The sequence below is a fragment of the Hyaena hyaena genome, unplaced genomic scaffold (genome assembly GCF_003009895.1).
Source record: "Hyaena hyaena isolate Hyena2069 unplaced genomic scaffold, ASM300989v1 scaffold_104, whole genome shotgun sequence".
Taxonomy (NCBI): Eukaryota; Metazoa; Chordata; class Mammalia; order Carnivora; family Hyaenidae; genus Hyaena; species Hyaena hyaena.
The window spans coordinates 2,799,414-2,818,140 of NW_024080736.1; the positions used below are offsets into that span (position 1 = coordinate 2,799,414).

Here is an 18,727-nt window from a genome sequence, read left to right on the forward strand (position 1 = left end):
TCATGACCTGAGCCAAAGTGGGACGCTTAACCGACTGAGCCACCCAGGTGCCCCTAAACCCATTTTTGCCAGTAAAATAAAAGGGATTTTATTTTTAAGATTAACGTTAGTCCAGAGAAGAGCCCCCAACAGCTCTGAGGCTGCAGAGCAAACAGATGGTGGCACCCACAGAGCCATTTGGGCTTGGCTGGTTTCTGGAGGACCATGGAGTTTGAGGGTAAGTTTTCTCCTGAATTTTGAGCTCTGCTGTCTTTGTGTTTGAGTTTTCCAGACTTTATTCAGGATATGTTTTAAGGCCTTAGTGTTTGCTTGGCCTTCAGCTTGACTCCTGTTTGGAACCAGACTGTTCCTGGTGCAGTTGTAGCTGTTAGAAGTGTATTGGCTTTGGGCTTGACAGAAACAGACTTCATACAGCAGAATCTGGGGGCCATGTCATTTGTTCCAACTGGATCAGCTACCATCCTCAGCTGATATTGGCAGAATCCACAGCGCACCTCTGGTCAAGATTCAAATAGATCCCTCAAAAATCCTTCCCAGAATTAATCAATACTGTATAAAGAAACCCTTTAGGGCGTCAAGGCCGTAATAGATTATAAGGCTTGGAGCCTCATTATCCCCTGTACTAGTCTCTGTAATACCAACATTTTACCAGTGAGAAAACCTGAGATGCAGGTTTATCCCGGACCTCTGAGCAGTAAATAACATTGTTATCTCTTGGCACCTGTTGTTCCCAAGCCCCATATGCTACTGAGGTCTAGTCTCACTGAAAGCTAATTTTTCACTGTAATTGATCTATGCAGTTCATTTTTACCATTCCTTTCATAAGGATAGCCAATACCCTTTTGCTATTATTTGGGAAGAATGGAAATGCAACCGGACAGTAAGCCACAGGGCTACAACACCAAGTCCTTCTTACTTTTCGTGAATCTTTAAAGGCTGATTTGGACGATAGAAAGTTTTCTGCCAGCTCTACTTTGTTACAATTTGTATATGATTTATGCCTCTGCTCTCTTTGTCAAGCTTCTTCACAGGAGACAGCATCCATCTGTTAGAACTTTTGGCTTTAAAGGGACATAAGGTCTCAAAAAAAAAAAAAAAAAAAAGCGATTAGCTTAAACTCAGTTGAGTACTTTAGGGCATCTAATCCTGAAACGAGACCTGGACAAAACCCCTCACAATTGCTTAACCCTGACAGATTACCTTTTGACACCCCTCCCCCCTCCCCCCATGGAAAGTTCCAGGAGTCTCTAACCATTGCAGGTTTTTCATGGTTTACTGATGGTTCTTATTTAAAAGATGAAAATGGTAACTAATGTGCTGGGTTTGGAATCATTGAAACAGCAGCTTTACCTTTGACTAATTCAGCCCAACAGGCTGAATTATACGCCCTTACTTAAGCATGTAACTTTGCTGATGATAAAACTGTTAGCATTTATACTGATAGTCGGTATGCTTTGAGTGTAGCTCATGATTTTGGAATATTGTGAAAACAGCAAGGTGTCTTTACCTCCAATGGGAATAAAATTAAAAATGGCTTCTATGTCCAAAATTTATTAGATGCCATTCTTTTGCTGGCTGCTCTGGCTATTATTAAGGGTCCTAGGCATTTGAGACTCAACTCCCTGGAGACCAGAGTAAACCACCTTGCTTATATTTCTCCTAAATACACTGCTCCCAAGGAAACAAAAAGCTAAACCTGTGTCATGTTCCAAAGCGATGTTCTCCCAAATGGTAACTTGGAAAAATTAACCAGAGATACCCGACAGTTGGTCTCAGAGATGGAAAAACAATATTGGAAATGTAATAATTGTTGGCTTGATAAAAAGAGAGACCTCCCGTTTGGACCAAATAACAATCCAGCCCTGTCAGAAATTCTAAATTTCCCACTACTTAGCACTGCACATGCATTAAACCATTGGTCTACTGACAAAATAATAGCATTCATGAACCAGTATTGGTGGGGAAAAATTAATAAGGGCGCAAAAAGTACCTACCTTCTTGTCCCACCTGTCTAAAGTATAATCCAGGGAAAACTGTACAGATGGATGTCATGCAGCTTCCTTTTCTCATGGATATAAATGTTTTAGTCATGGTTTGTATGTTTCTCACTGGTGCAAAGCGTTCTCTTGTAGACAGGCCAGTGCTGCTTCTGTGGCTAACATTCCGTTAGAAAAAATTTTCCCTACCTGGGAAAACCCTCTCAAATCTCATAGTGATCAGAACACCCACTTTGCCAGTCAAGTGCTTCAACAGATCTGTGCTGTTGGCTAATTTCCCAACACTCCATTGCACATTCATCCTCAGTCCTCAGGGTTAGTTGAACAGAATCATGGTACTATCAAGACCCAATTGGCCAAATTTGAAGAACTCCTTCAAATACTCTGGCTGAAAGCACTGTCATTAGTCTTAAATCTCAGATCTACCCTCTTTGGAACTCATAGACTCTCACCCTTTGAAGTAGTCACAGCACATCCAATATACTCCGCCCCTGCCTCCTCTGACCCACGGTGGACAAAAAGAGATATACTTCAATATTGTAAAGGCCTAACTGCTTCTGTTAAAATAACAGTTTTTTCATGGAACACTCCCAGGAGATGACAACCTTAAGCTTTATACCTTGCAACCTAGAGATTTCATCGATTGGAAAAGATACCTCCAGAAAGGCTCTCTTCAGCCTTGCTGGAAAGGCCTTTATCGGGAACTTCTAACCAACCCTTATGTCACCAAACTCTGGAGAATAGACTCTTGGATTCACATGACATAGCTAAAGAAAGCGCCAAACCCTGGCTAGACCTTCATGCCATCTGGTGTCCTGAAAGTAGAGATTTCCCGGAATTGAAGCAGATGATACCCGATGAGACCACTTTCCCAAGATGTCTGGGCAGGCCTGTCTACCTTTTCCTCACCATTGCTTCTTTTTTTAATGGAAAGACAATACCCTTGTCTGCATTCCTAAGCCCTTGCAAAAGGGGGAAACCTCTTTTGATTATGGCCTTTTGGAAACAGCCTCATCATGATCCCAGGACAAATTAATCTTACACTCGCTTTTTCTGAAGGATTAGAAGGCTCAGAATTCACAAAAGACTTCTTTTATCTGGACCATAGCTGACTTTAGATTCATATCCAAATTCATGGTCTCTGAACTTTATGGTCTTTGCAGACTTAGGAGGTTATTTGTCAATAACACATTTGGTTCAAACAGTTGTTTTGATACAACAAAACTGTTTTTAAACATCTTTGAAATTGTGTTGTTTTGCAGAAAGTTCATCAGCTGTTGCTTTATATATATAGCTGCACTGTATCTACCCAAGTGTACTTGGTTAATTCTCTCTGTGTGGGCCTGTGGTATCCACTGCTCTGCCTTCATTGTTGCTTTAAGCGGAGACTTCCAGGAGGCACACATGGTTCCTGGTTTGCCTTCATAGGGAGAAACTTTCTCCCCTAAGTTTGAGTAAGTACAAATAAATATTTCGGTTAGCTACTTTCAGACCTAGAGTCCTGGCTTAGATCCATCATACAATGTGGAATTGTTACGTTACTTTTTCTACTTTGTATAATTATTTTGAGTTTTGTATTTTGTTGTCTATCAGGCTTTTAAAAATGACATACCCAGTAAGGTGAGGCTGGCTCAGTGCTTGGAGATGATCTCCAATACCTAATTACAGTCTTGATAAATAGGGACTACGGATGGGACGTACCTGACAGTTCTCTGCCTCCTAATCTTCCTTGGTGCTCAAATGTGGTTTGAGTGGTTGGAAACTGCACACACGGGCACACTCTCTCTGTCTCTCTCTAAACAAATCAACATTTAAAAAAAAAAAAAAAGGAATTGGGAGGCTGGCAGGGGGGCTCTCACACACTACCACTTAGCAATTGCAGACCCAACAGGAGACAGACCTTGCACCTGAATACTGCTTTCCCAGCCCAGCAGGAGGAAGAAGGCTTTCCTCCTGCCCCAGCAACAGCCCAGCCAATGAAACAGTCACAGCTCAGCCAGTGAGAAGCCACTATACTTGCAACTCCCACTTTAATGGGTTTTTTGTTTATAACAGCCTTCCCGACTTCCCCCTTTTCCTCTGTAAAGAAGTAGGTCCTTTCCTTTGTTCTGCAGACTTGCGTCCAAGTTTTGCTACAGATCACTCGTCCTAGATTGCAATTCTCTGCTGTTCTCAAATAAACCCATTGTTTGCTGGTAAAAATAACCAGCAGTTTTCTTTTTTAACATTTCGGGGCGCCTGGGTGGCTTAGTCGGTTAAGCGTCCGACTTTCGCTTAGGTCATGATCTCGCGGTTCGTGGGTTCAAGCCCCGCGTCGGGCTCTGTGCTGACTGCCAGCTCAGAGCCTGGAGCCTGTTTCAGTCTGTGACTCCCTCTCTCTCTGACCCTCCCCTGCTCATGCTGTCTCTCTCTCTCTCTCTCCTAGAAATAAATAAAACATTAAAAGAAAAAATTTTAAAGGTTAACATTTCCATCAGCATTGCCAAAACACATATGTTGAGTTTTGATTCTTTATACACCTTTGAGAACAGAACTGACACTTTCCCCTTCACAAGTCTGCCTCAGAATTACAGGATCTGGCCTTCTGGGCCAAACAAACATGACCCTGTGTCTCGCACCTTCTTTGATTCAGGAGGCCCTAGCAAATGTGAGAAATACATTAAGAGGTATCAGTATTAGGGTCATCAACCTGTCCCTATCAGCATGAGACTTTCCTAATGTTAGTGTCTCAGAACACCTCAGCTCAATGCAAACTGGTACAATTGGTCATCCTGCTCGTAGTCCTGCATCCGAGGGAACAAAAAAGGAGGAAAGTAGAGAAAGGAAGAGGAAAATGAATAGAAGAGGAAGAAAGACCACAATGGAAAAGAGAAAGGAGGTGTCAGTGGTGTATGTGACTTGCGATGGCCCTCCATGGCTGACCTGGTTTTCTGACTCTTACTTTGAGTTTTACTATGATTATGGGTATGATTACCACCAGCACTGTTAGTATAATAAGAACTGATATTGTGAACATGTGTACAATACCATGCTAGTGTTTTTTTACAAGTACTGTGTCATTTCTTTCCAACTATAATCCTATGATAGGTAAACAGTATTATTTTCCCTATAGTAAGAAACCTGACTGAAGATTTAACTTGTCTTCTCTTGGGTCTATAAAGAAAGACACTAGAAAGTCATCTTGACTTTCCTAAGAGGATAAATTTTTGGAGTAATAAAGGTAGTTCTCTTCCCCTGAAGGTAATCAGGGTAGCTTCAGTTAAGTGTGAGCTGATTGCTCTGTTGTTCAGGAAAAGACTACATCCAAACCTTTTAGGGGGTGGGTCCCCCTGAAGACAAGGCAGCTACCCTTAGAAGAGTTGGCTTGGAGAGTCTCCCTGACCTCTGGTTGTGTGGATCCTTGGGGAAGAAAAGCGAGAGATCAGAGGTTTTAAGTCTTCAAAAGAAAAGGGTCTACTGAAATCTGAAGAGCCATCCTGGATGGCTAGTCCAAAGTAGTGAGCTCTGAACCCTGTTCGTGCATGTAATCACCCCAGGTCCTGAGGAAGCGAATCATCCTCATGGAAAGATCCATGGTAGAGGACGCTGGAACCTGGATCTGCAGAAGCAGCTGGTTTGGACTGTGTAGGACTGTCTGTCAACAGTGACACCATGTGGTAGTGAGAAGCAAAGGCAGGAGCCTCTAGGCTCTGCGTGGTGCCTCCACTGCCTCAAGGCATGGGGGCCTCGAAGTGGGGTTTGCACTGAGAGAACTGCAGACCTGATGCAGCTGATCTCAAGACACTGAAAAGGCTGGAGATTGCTGGATTAGGCTGCTCTATGATACTTCCTTATTTCCTTAAGTGCTCAATTCAGAAAAGTGAGTAAATTATATTACATGATGGTGGGGCGCCTGGGTGGCTCAGTCGGTTAAGCGTCCAGCTTTGGCTCAGGTCATGATTTCGTGGTTTGTGGGTCCGAGCCCCACATCGGGTTCTGTGCTGGCAGCTCAGAGCCTGGAGCCTGTTTCAGATTCTGTGTCCTCCTCTCTCTCTGCCCCTCCCCCGCTCATGTTGTCTCTCTCTGTCTCAAAAATAAATATAAACGATAAAAAATTTTAAAAATTATACTACATGATGAGAGAGCAATGGCTACTGTACTGAGTGGAAAATTTGAGGCTGAGGTCATTTGGAGGGGATGGGGGATGGGATGCTTTTTTGCAAAATCAAACAATCTTTTTTTAATGTTTTATTTATTTCTGAGAGAGAGAGAGAGAGACAGCGTGAGCAGGGGAGGATCAGAAAGAACGGGAGACACACAATCTGAAACAGGCTCCAGGCTCTGAGCTAGCTGTGAGCACAGAGCCTGACGTGGGGCTCGAACCCACAAACTGTGAGATCATGACCTGAGCTGAAGTTGGACGCTTAACCGACTGAGCCACCCAGGTGCCCCAAATCAAACAAAATATTTCCAGTCTCCTCCCAGGAGGCCTTCCTTGATTCTGAGTTAGGCATTCTTATAAAGACCTGTGTTTTCCCAGTTATGAGTTAAGGTGCAATTGTGATTTCCTGTTGCTCTGGCTTCCCTCAGTGACTGTAAGCTTGTAGAAGGCAGGGACACTGTTTCATCCACTGTTGTATTCCCACTGGCTTGTATGTGTTGAAATCAAAGCATTCTTTTTATAACTAAGCCCTAACCCAGACTCTGGGAAGGTCTGGAAAGAATGAATCTTTTTACTTTGATGCCTGATGCTGTGTTCCTCCTAGCTAGTGTCTACTATTTGGAAGGCTGTAGAACTTCTATCTTGAGGTCTGAACTTCAGTTTTAAGGGCAAGTCAAATGGGCTGCTGCCCTGAATCAACGCACCACCTGCCCTGAGCTAGTTGTTTGTGCTACTGACTTGACATTCTTTTCTTAGAAACTGTACTCAAAATGCAACCATGTGGTTTAATAAAAGTTTTCAAAAATGACACAGAAGAGAAATACTTTCAGATATTGTAAAATCACTTTTATTTATTTTTTTACCATATTCAACATTTCAGTGACCCATACATGACTGATTTGGGAGAAAAGATCTGGTTTTATCATTCTTCATGTCTTCTGTAGGGGTGAATATATTTTTTCCAAAGAACAGAGAAGGAAGCTGAATCATAAAATTATATGGTGAACATTGTCACAGGAGGAGTTGCCCTAAAGCTTAAAGGAAATAGTTTGCAGACATATGAAAATATATATTTTTTTACGGAAAGGGAGAATAAACATTGGAATTCTATCCTTAGAGCCTATATAGAGAAAAAAGTTAATATGTCAAATGTGAACTCATAGATGATTACTTTGTAATGGATTATGAAAACGAATTCAGAGATGTTTGGAGCCCTTAACCTACGAGGGCAAGTTAATGAAAGAACTCTAACTTCCACTTCTGGGGCTAGGTAAGCTGCTTGTGTGACTCAATGTGGAATTTATGACTTTTGCACTCCTCTAGTGAGTTGAAGCCAAACCAGCTACTGACCCTTAACGGTGTCATCAAACTCAGCCCTGGGAGCCAGCACTCCAGAACCTCCGGTTAGGGGCTCAGGGGAATGTGTAGGTAGGAATAAGGTTCTGATTCCTATCTCTGTTTGGTACTCCCTTTGAAGTCCTCTATGGACTAAAAAACTGGTTCCCACTTAGTCATGAGGAATCCGTGAGAAGTGAGTTGCATTTCTGAGATATTCCTATCTCTTCAGTCTAATGTTTGGGAGCAAAGGGCAGGATCTTTTTGGAGTCAGTGGACTGATTAAGCACACAGTAAGAAGCAAGAGGCCCTCTCATTAGCTGGACACCGAGACTAAAATTCCTAGTGACTAGAGTGAACTCAGAGGAGCTGAGTTTGTGGATGGACGGGATACAAGGGACATGGGGGTCTGAAACACCTGTTTTATGGGACAGAACGCAAAGGGTAATGTCTCTTCCTTTTTCCTCCCCTCCTTTCCTCCCTTAGGAAACCCCAGGAGTAGAGATTGCTTTCAAACAAATAGCTATTTCCATTTAACAATTATGTGCATTGCATTTTTCTTCTTGCTGAACAGCAAACTGGCTTTCCTCCTCTTCATTCTTCTCTTTCTGCTTATAGGGCAATTTCCGCCTCTCTATTTTGCAAGGCCGGTAGTTCAAATACAGTGCTATGGTGATTACACCGACTCCAAGAGCGACAATAATGATGACAAAGATGGTGGAGCTGATTCCTTCATCCAGTCCTGCCCAAGCACAGAAGACAGAAAACTGGGAGGGTCAAGAGGGCAAGAGAATCCCACCTTGCCCAGCTTACCTCGCCCACTTCTTAGTCTCACCCTTCCCCGCCCACTGACATTTTTTTTCTCTCCCTATTGGGGTAAGAATCCCAAACCCCTTGGGCATTTACATCCAGGGACTGGCAACAAGAGAGCCAAAGTCACCTTGAACGATGACAGCAATGTCTTTGCTGACAGAGCCCAGCTGATTAGTGGCTGTGCAGCAGTAGGTTCCTGTGTGGTTCTGGGTTGCCTTCTGTGGCACTTCAAGGTTGACTATCACTCCATTCCAGGTACAGACCAAGGCTGGAGTTGGGTTTCCCTTGGGGATGCAGGCAAGCAGCTCCTCTGTCCCTCTCACCCAAGTCTGGTTGCCAGGGCAATCGGATTCCTCTAACCGAGGCTTGTCTGGAAAAGAGAATCCCCCAAGGAGCTGAGCTCAGTGTGCCACATTCCTTCCTCACCAAGATACTTAGCTTCCTCTCCTCCCCTAAACCAAATGCTGTGTCCCTCCCACCTGACAGCTTTACTTCCCAAGGGAAGGACCACTGTTCCGTGCTTTGGGCCACTCTCCTGTCCGCCATTCTCTAGGCGCAAGGAGTCGGAGATGCAGCAAAGGCAGCTTAGTGGATTCAGACTAGAAGAGCTGGATGGTCCTATCAATGGTGGCTTCCCTGCTTCCCGTCTTGTCTTCTCCGTGAGTCAGGAGACGCGTAGGGGCAAATCCAGAGATGAGGGATTCTCTACTCTTCAAAAATACAGATTTTTATGTGGAAATTTCCCTCCTCAGCATAAACTCCAACTATCAGTTCTGTGTTCTCAGCCATCAACCCTCAGCTGATACCAGCTAATCACCCTGCATTCTCTTTTTTGTTCCCAGGGCCACCTCATGTTTCTTTCAGCTCACTTTCCTGGGGATAAGGTAAGCTTGGGAAACTTTAATTTTATTTCTCCTTTGATGTTTTATTTTAATGAGAAAAATGTAGCAAGTCTAATAATGAAGTTGCTGGCCAAGATCTCTGGAAATGAGAGACTAATAATAATCCTTGTTTTGACAAGAAAGATCAGGCCTCTACTCACATAAGACATGGAGCTGGACTGCAGTGGTTTTGCTCAACCGCTGACCCTGAACCTCCAAAGAGGCCTCACAAGAGAAATTTCGGCCATTATCTTCCTCCCTGGTGGTAAGTAAAAGCCAGGCAGGTTCCCCAGGGGCAGGGAGATCCGGGGCTCCCTGAAGCCGAAGAGTAGGGCTGGGTGATGTTAACACATGCCCTGAGCAGGTCACATTAATGTCTGTCCCTGCCAATGGGTATAATTCTTCTATCTCCAGGATTGGTGGAGGGAAGCCTGTAAGAAAAGGAAAGAGAGGATCAAACATATTTCTCAAAGTTCTTAGCCACTTCTGTATTCTTGCTGCTGATGGTATGGTATCTAGACAGTCAAAACAGGGAAAACTTTGGATACCCTGTTGCTTCTGTGCTGAATGGCATGAGCAATGATTTGGGAATTTGAGAGCTCCTCTTACGACAAATGCAGCCTCCACACACCATTTGGCTATGCCTCTGTGGCAAGGACATCAAGATGGCTTTTCATCTTATAGATTTCCTCCCCACCTCAAAAAGTTGTTCCCCGAAACAAGTTCAAGGAGCTACAATCACTCTGTAAGTAAGATAGCCAAAGGAAACAGGGTGAAACCCGAACAGAACTATTGTCTCCGTGCATGTCTTCAACCTGCCTCTACTCATCAGAGAAAGATCACATGAGAGTGTACCTAGGCAAGTTTAGTAGAGATAGTTGTAGTAGAACCACCAAGGATTCACTGTGGAAGTTTCAGTGGCGGAGAACCCTTGTGAGGAAGGGAAGAGGCAGCTCACTTACTATAAACATGCACTGGCTCTCTTGTTTTCTGTTCCATTGGACCCAGAGATACAAGGCAAGACAGCTCCTGATCACCAGTCTCCATGGCCCGAGCTGTGGCATTGGCCCATGCTGTGTCTCCCTTCCAGGAGACAAAGGGGCTCAGCTCCTGGTCTCCCAGGAACATGTGAAACATTACCTCTCTGGCAGGGAACACCTTAGCCAACTCACAGCTCACAGCTTCTGCCATTCCAATCTCCAAAAGTGGGGAGACCCAGATTTGGGGGCTCTGAGAGAATTCTGCCAAAAAATGAAGAAGAGGAAAGAAAGGAGAAACATGATAAATCATGTGCGATATAGGACCCCACAATTTAGGAAGGGAGTGTGGCTTAAAGCTCTCTGTCCCCTAGGGTAAGATTACAGCCCAAGTAAAGATGGGGCCCAATTACTCTCACACCCTCATCCTAAACTCTTGGGAACTTAGTCCCCAAAGGCCAAGGTGAGATAAGGAAACTAAGTCTCAGGATTCTTCTTATCTGGGCTCTGACTCACCAAAGATCCGGAGTACCTTGATGGCTGAGCTACTGTGAAAGAGCCCTCCGCCATGTGAACTCAAATCCAGTTCTGCATGGCATGAGAAATTGCACCTATCATTCTCCCTTTGGGCCTTGACATTGATGGTGACCTCCGCTCTTTGGGAGGCCACAGCCAAGTTCATAAAGTTCTTTCTGTGTAGTTCCTGGTTACCCTGGAGAAGGGTAAGGGTGAGGTTCTCCAGGGGTGCTACACTGGGCACATGGCACTTCACTGTAAAGGCTTCATCCATGGCCACCCATGCAGGCTGCAGCTCCAGGATCACCTGCTCTGGTGGCTCTTTGAGAGAAAAAAGTGGTCTTGATGAGAGAAGGCTACTTACCTCTCCAGAAAGAAATGGTATAGGACAGAAGGCTGGTGATACAAGGTTACCGTCACCCTTAAACCATTCAATCAGCCGTGTCAGCTTTCTGCCAACCCTGCCCTACATAAGATGAGTCAGTCTTCTGGCTCTTCTGCCCATCAAAGGTGGCTAAAGTCATGGCAAGAAATGTAACTGTTGAGGGGCAAGTCCCTTGCGTTGACTGTTGCTGCCATTCTGGAGAACTTTTACCTCTTACCAGAGGTGCTTCAGAGGCATGAGCAGCTTCTGAGAAGCTCCTTAGCATCACACAAAAACTACACCCTAGCTTACCAAGCTTTTACCCCAAAGAGATCCCATCTATTCCTATGGCCATATCCTTGCCAGTGCTATTTGCCCACCTGAAAGACCTTCCTCACCCATGCCCATCACTTCAAATCCTTACCATTCTGCAGGAGTGAAACTCAAGAGCCTCCTTTTCCATGGAGACTTCTCCAACTACCCCAGGTGACAAAGACCCTCCTTTCAACAATCTCTATTTATTCTCAGAATTTGTGCCAAATAATTTAGCACTAATTGTATACTTTTTTGATCATTCATAAGCTAGCATTATTAGTATATGCATCTTGTACTTGAACATATTCTCACTCACAATGTCTGGATGCCCTCTATGGTCTGCTCCTAATTTAAAATCCTACACCAAAGGTAAATAGAAGTAATTGGCTCTAGAATTCCTTTAGGATAACAGAAATCTCTATTAAGGGCCCAAATTCTCTCCCCTAAAAGAAACTTCTAATTTTTTCCTAAATAAGACATAGTCATACTCCCCCCACTCTTCCCTTCCTCCTCAGCCCTACTCACGATACACAGTGATGCCAAGGCTTGTGTCCTTTTGGATCCCTGCACAAGAGAAGAAGCACTGCAGAACAGAATTCTCTGTGACGTCCTCCAGAAGAAACTCCTTCCACTGAGGTCCTTTGTCCACCTGGGTTTTCTTTAAGAAAGTCTCAATTCCACTGGGTCCTGGGTCTGGACAGGTAGTGCTGCAGTTGACCATTAGTGACTGTCCAAGCTTTACAAGGGCCTGATCTGGCCAAATAGAAACCTCAAATATCTCTTCGGTCATTCCTGAAATGATCAACCACATATGCCACAGACTTTGGTGAGGACCACAATACCCAAATAAAATAAAAGGCCTAGTCTATCTATTTGTAGGTTAGAAATAGGAAACCTACCCTGAAGAAAAAGTTACAAGGAACTAGACAAGAAAAAGACCCTTAATGAACAAGTTAGAACGCTGATTCCACCACCATTCTCTTCACTCATCATCGTTCTAAGGATCTTGGTTTCTCCATTAGTGTCACCTTGGAAACTACAGAGTTGTTAAAATTCATGCCCAGGAAACCATTCTCTTCCTAAGCTTCCAGATGTCTTGGAAACTTCCAGGACTGGCTGATGAGGGTTCTCAAGGGGTTAGTAAGCCCTAGAGAAAAGAGCTTTGTTGCTTATGCCTCAAATCAGTGTTTCTCTGAAATTATGGTCTAAGGACTGCCTTCACCAGAATCATCTGGAGTGGTTGTAAAACTAGATTCTAGCTCCACCTCAGACTGAGTGATTAAGAACTTGTGAAGGTGGGATGTGGAAATATGCAAGTGAACAAAACAAGCACTCCTGATGACCCGTATGCACACCAAATTATGACACCCACTAGCCTAAAGGTAACTCCTAGGGTCATTCATTTCCCATGGAACTTCTCACCTCTTCTCAAAATGTGACTGCTCCTTTTTGCTTTGGTACTAAGGCAGCAGATGTTTTTGGATGCTTAAGAGTTTAGTCTGTTAGGGAAATCTCAGGTGCAATGAAAGAGACATCAGGTAAATTTTAGATGCCTTACACAGGTGAGAGGCAAAGTCTCCTGGAAGCTTTCCCACAGGTCCCCTTTAGCTACTCCATGCCCACCATCTGCTTCATCCACCAAACACCAGTCCCTTCTAGGAATACACAGCTCATGTAGCGGTGTTACCCACTAGGGCTCCAGTTCCTTTCTTGCCGTCCAGAGAACTCGTTCCTCACAATTAAGCTATGGGCTCTCTCCTATCAAGTGCAACTTCATGACACAAAAGGTGGCAACAAAGAAGTAAAAATATTCTTTAGAACAGAAAACTAGGGCAGTCTGGGCTAGCAGGGGGCCCAAGAGAGAAGGCATATTTCTTATGGCAGAGTTTTCTCTGATGGTCTGTTATCCTGTTCCTCAATTTGGGTTCCCCAATTATAAGCTAGAGACACCTACAGATTCTGTGTCGTAATGATCCAAAAATAGGAATCTCTCCCAAGGATCCAGACAAGTGACTAGTAAATTTTTGCCCCATTCAGTACTTCTTATGCTCTTACTGACTAGCACCTGCACCTTGGCACATACTGGCTAAAGAAACTGCCCCAAATAGCCTCACCTGGGCCAGGGTTCAAGGCCAGCAGGGCCCAGACACGAAACAGTAGCATTTCCATCCTTGTGAGAAGGCCTGAAAGCTGGAGAGAAAGGAAAAAACAATGCTGGAGAAAAGTGACCAAAGAAAAGAAAAATAATATAGAAAATTATTTCTTTGATACTGTTAAAGATCAATCCCCTTCCTAACACCTTGCATAGTCTGGAGAAATTATAGCAAGAGTAATAATGGTATGGTGTGGATGTACTAAAAGGACATAGGAAGGGGTGCTTGGGTGGTTCGGTCAGTTGAGCATCCAACTTCTAGTTTCAGCTCAGGTCATGATCTCACAGTTTATGGGTTCGAGTCCAATGTTGGGCTCTGTGCTAGTGATGCAGAGCCTGCTTGTGATTCTCTCCCCCTCTCTCTGCCCCTCCCCACTGTGCTGTCTCTGTCTCTCTCAAAATAAATAAGTAAAAACTTTAAAATGTATACAAAAAATAAGAGGACACAGGAAAATAATAGGGGATATTAGATTGAGATTCCTGTATAAGGTTGTATTGCAGTTATCTGTTTACATATTTGCCTCATGTACTTGAGTCAGTAGAAGGCTATTAACATGGAAACGTGAAAAACGAAGTTTAGAGAGATGAAATAAATGTTTATCTAGCACTGTCCAGCAGAAAGTGACCATGAATCTAGAAAACATGGTCACTAGAGTCCCATTCTCTGATGTAAGGGAGAAATGTTTCATCAGGGCTTTGTACATGATCTCTATGAAATATCCCTCAAGATAATCCATCTCTTTCTGATCTGCCTCCATGTTCACCAAGCAACCTTTGGATTATTATATTGGGCTGAGTTAAGTCTTGGTCCACTTCTCTTTTCTCCACCAATCCATACCAAGTTCTTTTTCTTTTAAAGCCCCATTCAAACTGCTTTATTCAAAGAAAGGTTTCTTGACTAACCCTGTCCCACTTCACAATCCCTCACTTACAACAGATTGTACCTCCCTTTATGCCAAATGTTATTTCTGAAGCTACATATGTTAAAATGCAATTCACTTTAATGAGTTATTTTTAATGATGAAATCATTACTATGCTAGAAATTCCCTGAGAACAAGAGACTATGTTTATCTTGCATCTACACCACCTAGCACAGTGCCTGGCATGTTATGGATATTCCATTAAGTAAATGACAACCCTCTAATTCTGTAGTATTTGAATTTTCAAACATTGGGTTTTATACAGGTGTACTTTTACTTATATGCTGCTCTGAAAGAGCATATAAGGTTTTTTGGTCTTTTTTATACATGCATAAGATAACAGACATATCAGAATTTATATTCCAAGTGAATGTTGCTCTTCAAATTCTTTGGGAGGCGATAAATTCATTCCAGTAATGACACCATTATTCAAAACTTTTTTTGGAAATGATTTAGAACTGGTTTTCAACCGACACCAAAAAAATCAGCCTATTATACTATTTTATTATTCTTTTAGAAAAGAATATGACTCAGACACCTTATTGACCAGACTTAACTCTGAATGCCTTAACATCTCTTTCCAAGGAAGATCTCCTATCATTGAAGATATTCCCATAGTACCCCAGACTTTGAAGGAATTTCAAAATAAGAGTTTTAAGTAATGACAGCTTTTTGAAAAAGTACAAAAGCCCTAAGGGGAATTGCTTATATGCATACATTATTTCAGCAAACAATTATTGAGCACCTACAATATTCCAGGATCTTAGTAAGGTCCTGAAGTTTACCAAGATTTGCATCATGACAACAGGAATTCCTGGAAGTTAGTGGGAAAGAAAACTGTAAAAAAAAATAACATTATTGACAAATGCTACTATAAAAACTGCAGGAGAGTAAAGTGAGAATTAAATGACTAATTTCAAGCCAACTGTTTAGCCCAACTCCTGGCACATAAGACTTCAGTAAGTTAGTGATGATGGTGATTGTGCCACTGGTGCTGATGCTGCTGATAATAATAAACTGATCAAGGAGCATTGAGGAGGGAATCATTACTTCTGTCTACAGGAGCTGAGGTTTCTCAGGTGTCCTTTGAACTGGGTTTTCTATTATGACTGAAAGTTTATTAAGAGGTGAGGTGATATGGAGAGGAGGTCAGGTCAGACCTATTTTAGAAAATTCAAGTTCAATATGGATAGAGGGTAGCTTACAGGGGAAAGAATTGTGGGATAAAGTAGGTATACAATTGGGTCAGCAAGCAGGAATTTAAAGGGCTTTTAAAGCAGGGGGCAGGGGGTGCACAGGGGTGAGATAATCAGCTTTATTTTTCAAGATGACAATGGCAGTGTGTGGAAAAAGAAAGATGAAGAAAAGACTGATGGCCACGAGATCTGTTAGAAGGTGACTGCAGTCAGGTGCCTTCTTAGCACAGCGGGCAGAGTGTCAGTGTCATAATCTGAAGGTCCAGAAGGTGACTGCAGTAATCTAAGGGAGATACAAGAGGGCTTGAAGGCACTGGTGACTGCAGAATTTCTATACAGAGGATATTCAGAGGGTCTCTGACTGGTTGGAAATGGGGGCTACAGGTTGTGTTTGCATACTAAACATACTTGTTTTACTTAAAAGTGTATGTTACAGATTAATAAAATAGCATGTTCTATTTTTTTCACATCTTACATAATATTTAGAAAATATCAATTATTCATATCTGCTATTATTTTTGAAAATGTCAAGGAAAGGGTAGAGGAAAATGGCATCCCCACTGTTGGAAGGGCATGCATGACATTCATTTAGCTATATAACTTTTTAAAAATATCACATTGGACATTGTAGACTCCCAATTTACTGTTGAATTCCTTGAGGTAAAAGTGTTCTCTTCCTAACATCCACTCCAAGCTAGGCACTTACTACTGATCTGTATCTTACTTCATTGACTCTCTCAATCACATTTTATCTAATAACTTCTAACATTTAGTAACTATATACAGTACTGTGTTCCAGGCACAACACTGACTGGTTTACTTTAGTTATCTCATAGCAATCTTATGATAATTGCCAGTTTTACAGATGAGGGGATGGAGACTAAAAGAGGTAAAGTAACCTAACCCAAATCACACAACTAATTAAGGGGTGCAGCCAGCATTCAAACCCAGGCATCTTTACTGCTGGGCACTTACTTACTACTTCACTGCTTTCTTTATATTCAGTGACTCTAGATTATCTGTGCTTTGATGGGGCCACCAGTCCACAAACAATCCTGTATAGAGGTTAATCCAAGAGCTCCTATATTATTCATCTCTCTTTAGCTTGCTGATGGTACCTTTCTCTAATCTTGCTGTGAATTAATCGTACATATTATATTCTCCTAGAGCCTTAGCTAAAAAAGGTTTCCCATCTTTGATCTCTATGCCAAGCCAGGTGGTTTTCCCTTGTGGTTGCCACTAGTACATGTCACATAGAGATAAGAAAAGGAGGGGGTGTGTGCGTGCTGATTCTTTTTGTTTTCATTCTCAGATACTGACAATACTTTGTTCTATGTTGTTTCAAGTGCCCTCTCCCCGCCCAACTATCCCCAAAGCTCTAAGAGTTCATCCTTGGGGGTGCCTGGATTGCTCAGTCGGTTAAGTGTGGGACTTCCGTTCGGGTCATGATCTCGGGGCTGGTCAGTTTGAGCCCCAGGTCAGTCTCTGTGCTGACAGCTCAGAGCCTGGAGCCTGCCTTGGGTTCTGTGTCTCCCTCTCTCCCTCCCTCTCTCTCTCTCTGCGCCTCCCCTGCTTGCATTCTCTCTTTCTCAAAAACAGATAAACATTAAAAAAAAAAAAGAGTTCATCCTTGGATTCACATGGCATGTTATGATCAGGTACTGAAACATGACGTTTTTTATTCACTATTTTAGGAAGAACGCAAGCAGCATCTCTAAGGGGTAAATGAAATTTTAAATCTTTTTTAATTCCTTTGGCTTACTTGCTCTGTAGTATTATATCCCAAATGAAAGGTTTCAAGTGTCTGAAATCCTAGGCCTCTAATCCAGCCACTAAGGGGTTGCAGGGAGAGCGCAGGCAGGTGAGGGGAGGGCCGCACACCCGGACAAGCCCTTGGGATGGCTTTGGCTGTAAGCCCACCTGGGCTTCCCGTCCAAGTCTGGGGCTCTCCCAAGGGGTCCTGCAGTTTCTCATACATCCGGGGGTCACACCCCACCCTCTGCATGGTCTTCCTCGAATTCCCTGGAATTCGCTTCCTGCTCTCGGTACACTCCCCCCAGGCGTGCGGACGTTCGCGATCCGGGGCCCAGCACGAGCACCCCCGTGTTCCCCGCGCTCAGTGCCCAGGCCTCAGCCGGCGACCCCTCACACTACTGCTTTCGGGACGCCGCACCTCCTGACACCTCGCTTCTCAGGCCGGTGGGTCCACACCCCCCACCCCCCGCCCCCCGGACTGTCCGTCCCCAGCCGGGCAGGGCCTCCACACCTCGACCAGACACCGCAGCTGCAGATACTCTTGGGCGGGCCTGAGTCCGGCGCTCGGACGCGGAGCGCGTCGCCCGTTCCCGCTCGGAAGGTGTCTCCCGTCTTGCGTGCACACAGCGTGGCTCTCACGCTCTCGGCCCAACAGACCCGGAGGGCTTTTAGGGGCAGACGGTATTGAAAACGCTAAAGGTATGTGAAAAAACCACTCCAGAGAGTGTCCCTCAGGGTTTCCGGCCCACTGCCACGTGACAAGGCAAAGCCCATCACACGAGGTCGGACTTCCGCAGGTTTGACGGAAAAGCCGGGAGGAGGCCCCGGCATGAACCTAAGCACACAAAGTAAGACCTAAATCCTCACTGAGGGTCGCTCCTCGCCGCTCCTGTCACTCCTCGGGTAGCCTCGCCTGCTCCGCGGCCTCGCCCGCGCGGTTCTCAGAAACCTACCACGCGCTCAGACCGTTTGGTAGGCAGAGCCAGGCGGGGGCGCGCGCGAGAGCGCCTGGCCGGAGGATTTCCTGATCTGCCTAGATACTCGTGACGTCCACCCGGAAGCTTAGCGAGGGTTGGCCGAGGCCAGTGGGGCGGGCCAGGAAGCTAAAATCACAGGAAGGGTTTGCGGGGAAAATGAAGGTAGAGAAGCCGGTGTCTCGCTTGGTAGAGAGCGCATGTTTGATCCAAGATGATAGCTACCAAGCAAAACGGAGTGAACACAGAAAGGGTTGTTGTAGCAAATGATGCCTCTGTAAGAAAAACAAAGGGTGGTCCACCCCTGTGCCTATTCGTTATGTGGTGCGGCCTGAACACGTGAGAAGTCGCGCGCGGGAGCCGGCTGCGTGCGCAGCCGCGTTCCCTCCT

At 44.3% G+C, this 18,727-nt stretch overlaps 1 protein-coding gene and 1 long non-coding RNA gene across 3 annotated transcripts; one reads left to right on the plus strand and one right to left on the minus strand.

Moving 5' to 3' along the window:
- LOC120234225 lies at positions 1–11,942 on the plus strand. The gene is made up of 4 exons (XR_005529026.1): positions 1–217; positions 9,129–9,170; positions 9,312–9,432; positions 11,855–11,942. It is a non-coding gene; the product is annotated as an uncharacterized LOC120234225 (long non-coding RNA).
- Positions 6,963–18,327, minus strand: LOC120234224 (intercellular adhesion molecule 5). 2 transcript variants are annotated; one of them, XM_039236015.1, is made up of 8 exons: positions 18,317–18,327; positions 13,454–13,529; positions 11,865–12,131; positions 10,661–10,981; positions 10,130–10,408; positions 9,329–9,598; positions 8,414–8,656; positions 6,963–8,215 (listed from the first exon to the last, which is right to left on the minus strand). In XM_039236015.1, exons 2-8 carry the CDS (start codon positions 13,506–13,508, stop codon positions 8,007–8,009), a joined length of 1,644 nt encoding a protein of 547 aa, XP_039091946.1. In that variant the 5' UTR covers positions 13,509–13,529; positions 18,317–18,327; the 3' UTR covers positions 6,963–8,006. The 2 variants fall into 2 exon arrangements, with proteins under 2 accessions (XP_039091946.1, XP_039091945.1); XM_039236014.1 differs by lacking the exon at positions 18,317–18,327 and adding an exon at positions 18,231–18,293.
- Between the last annotated feature and the right edge of the window lie 400 nt (positions 18,328–18,727).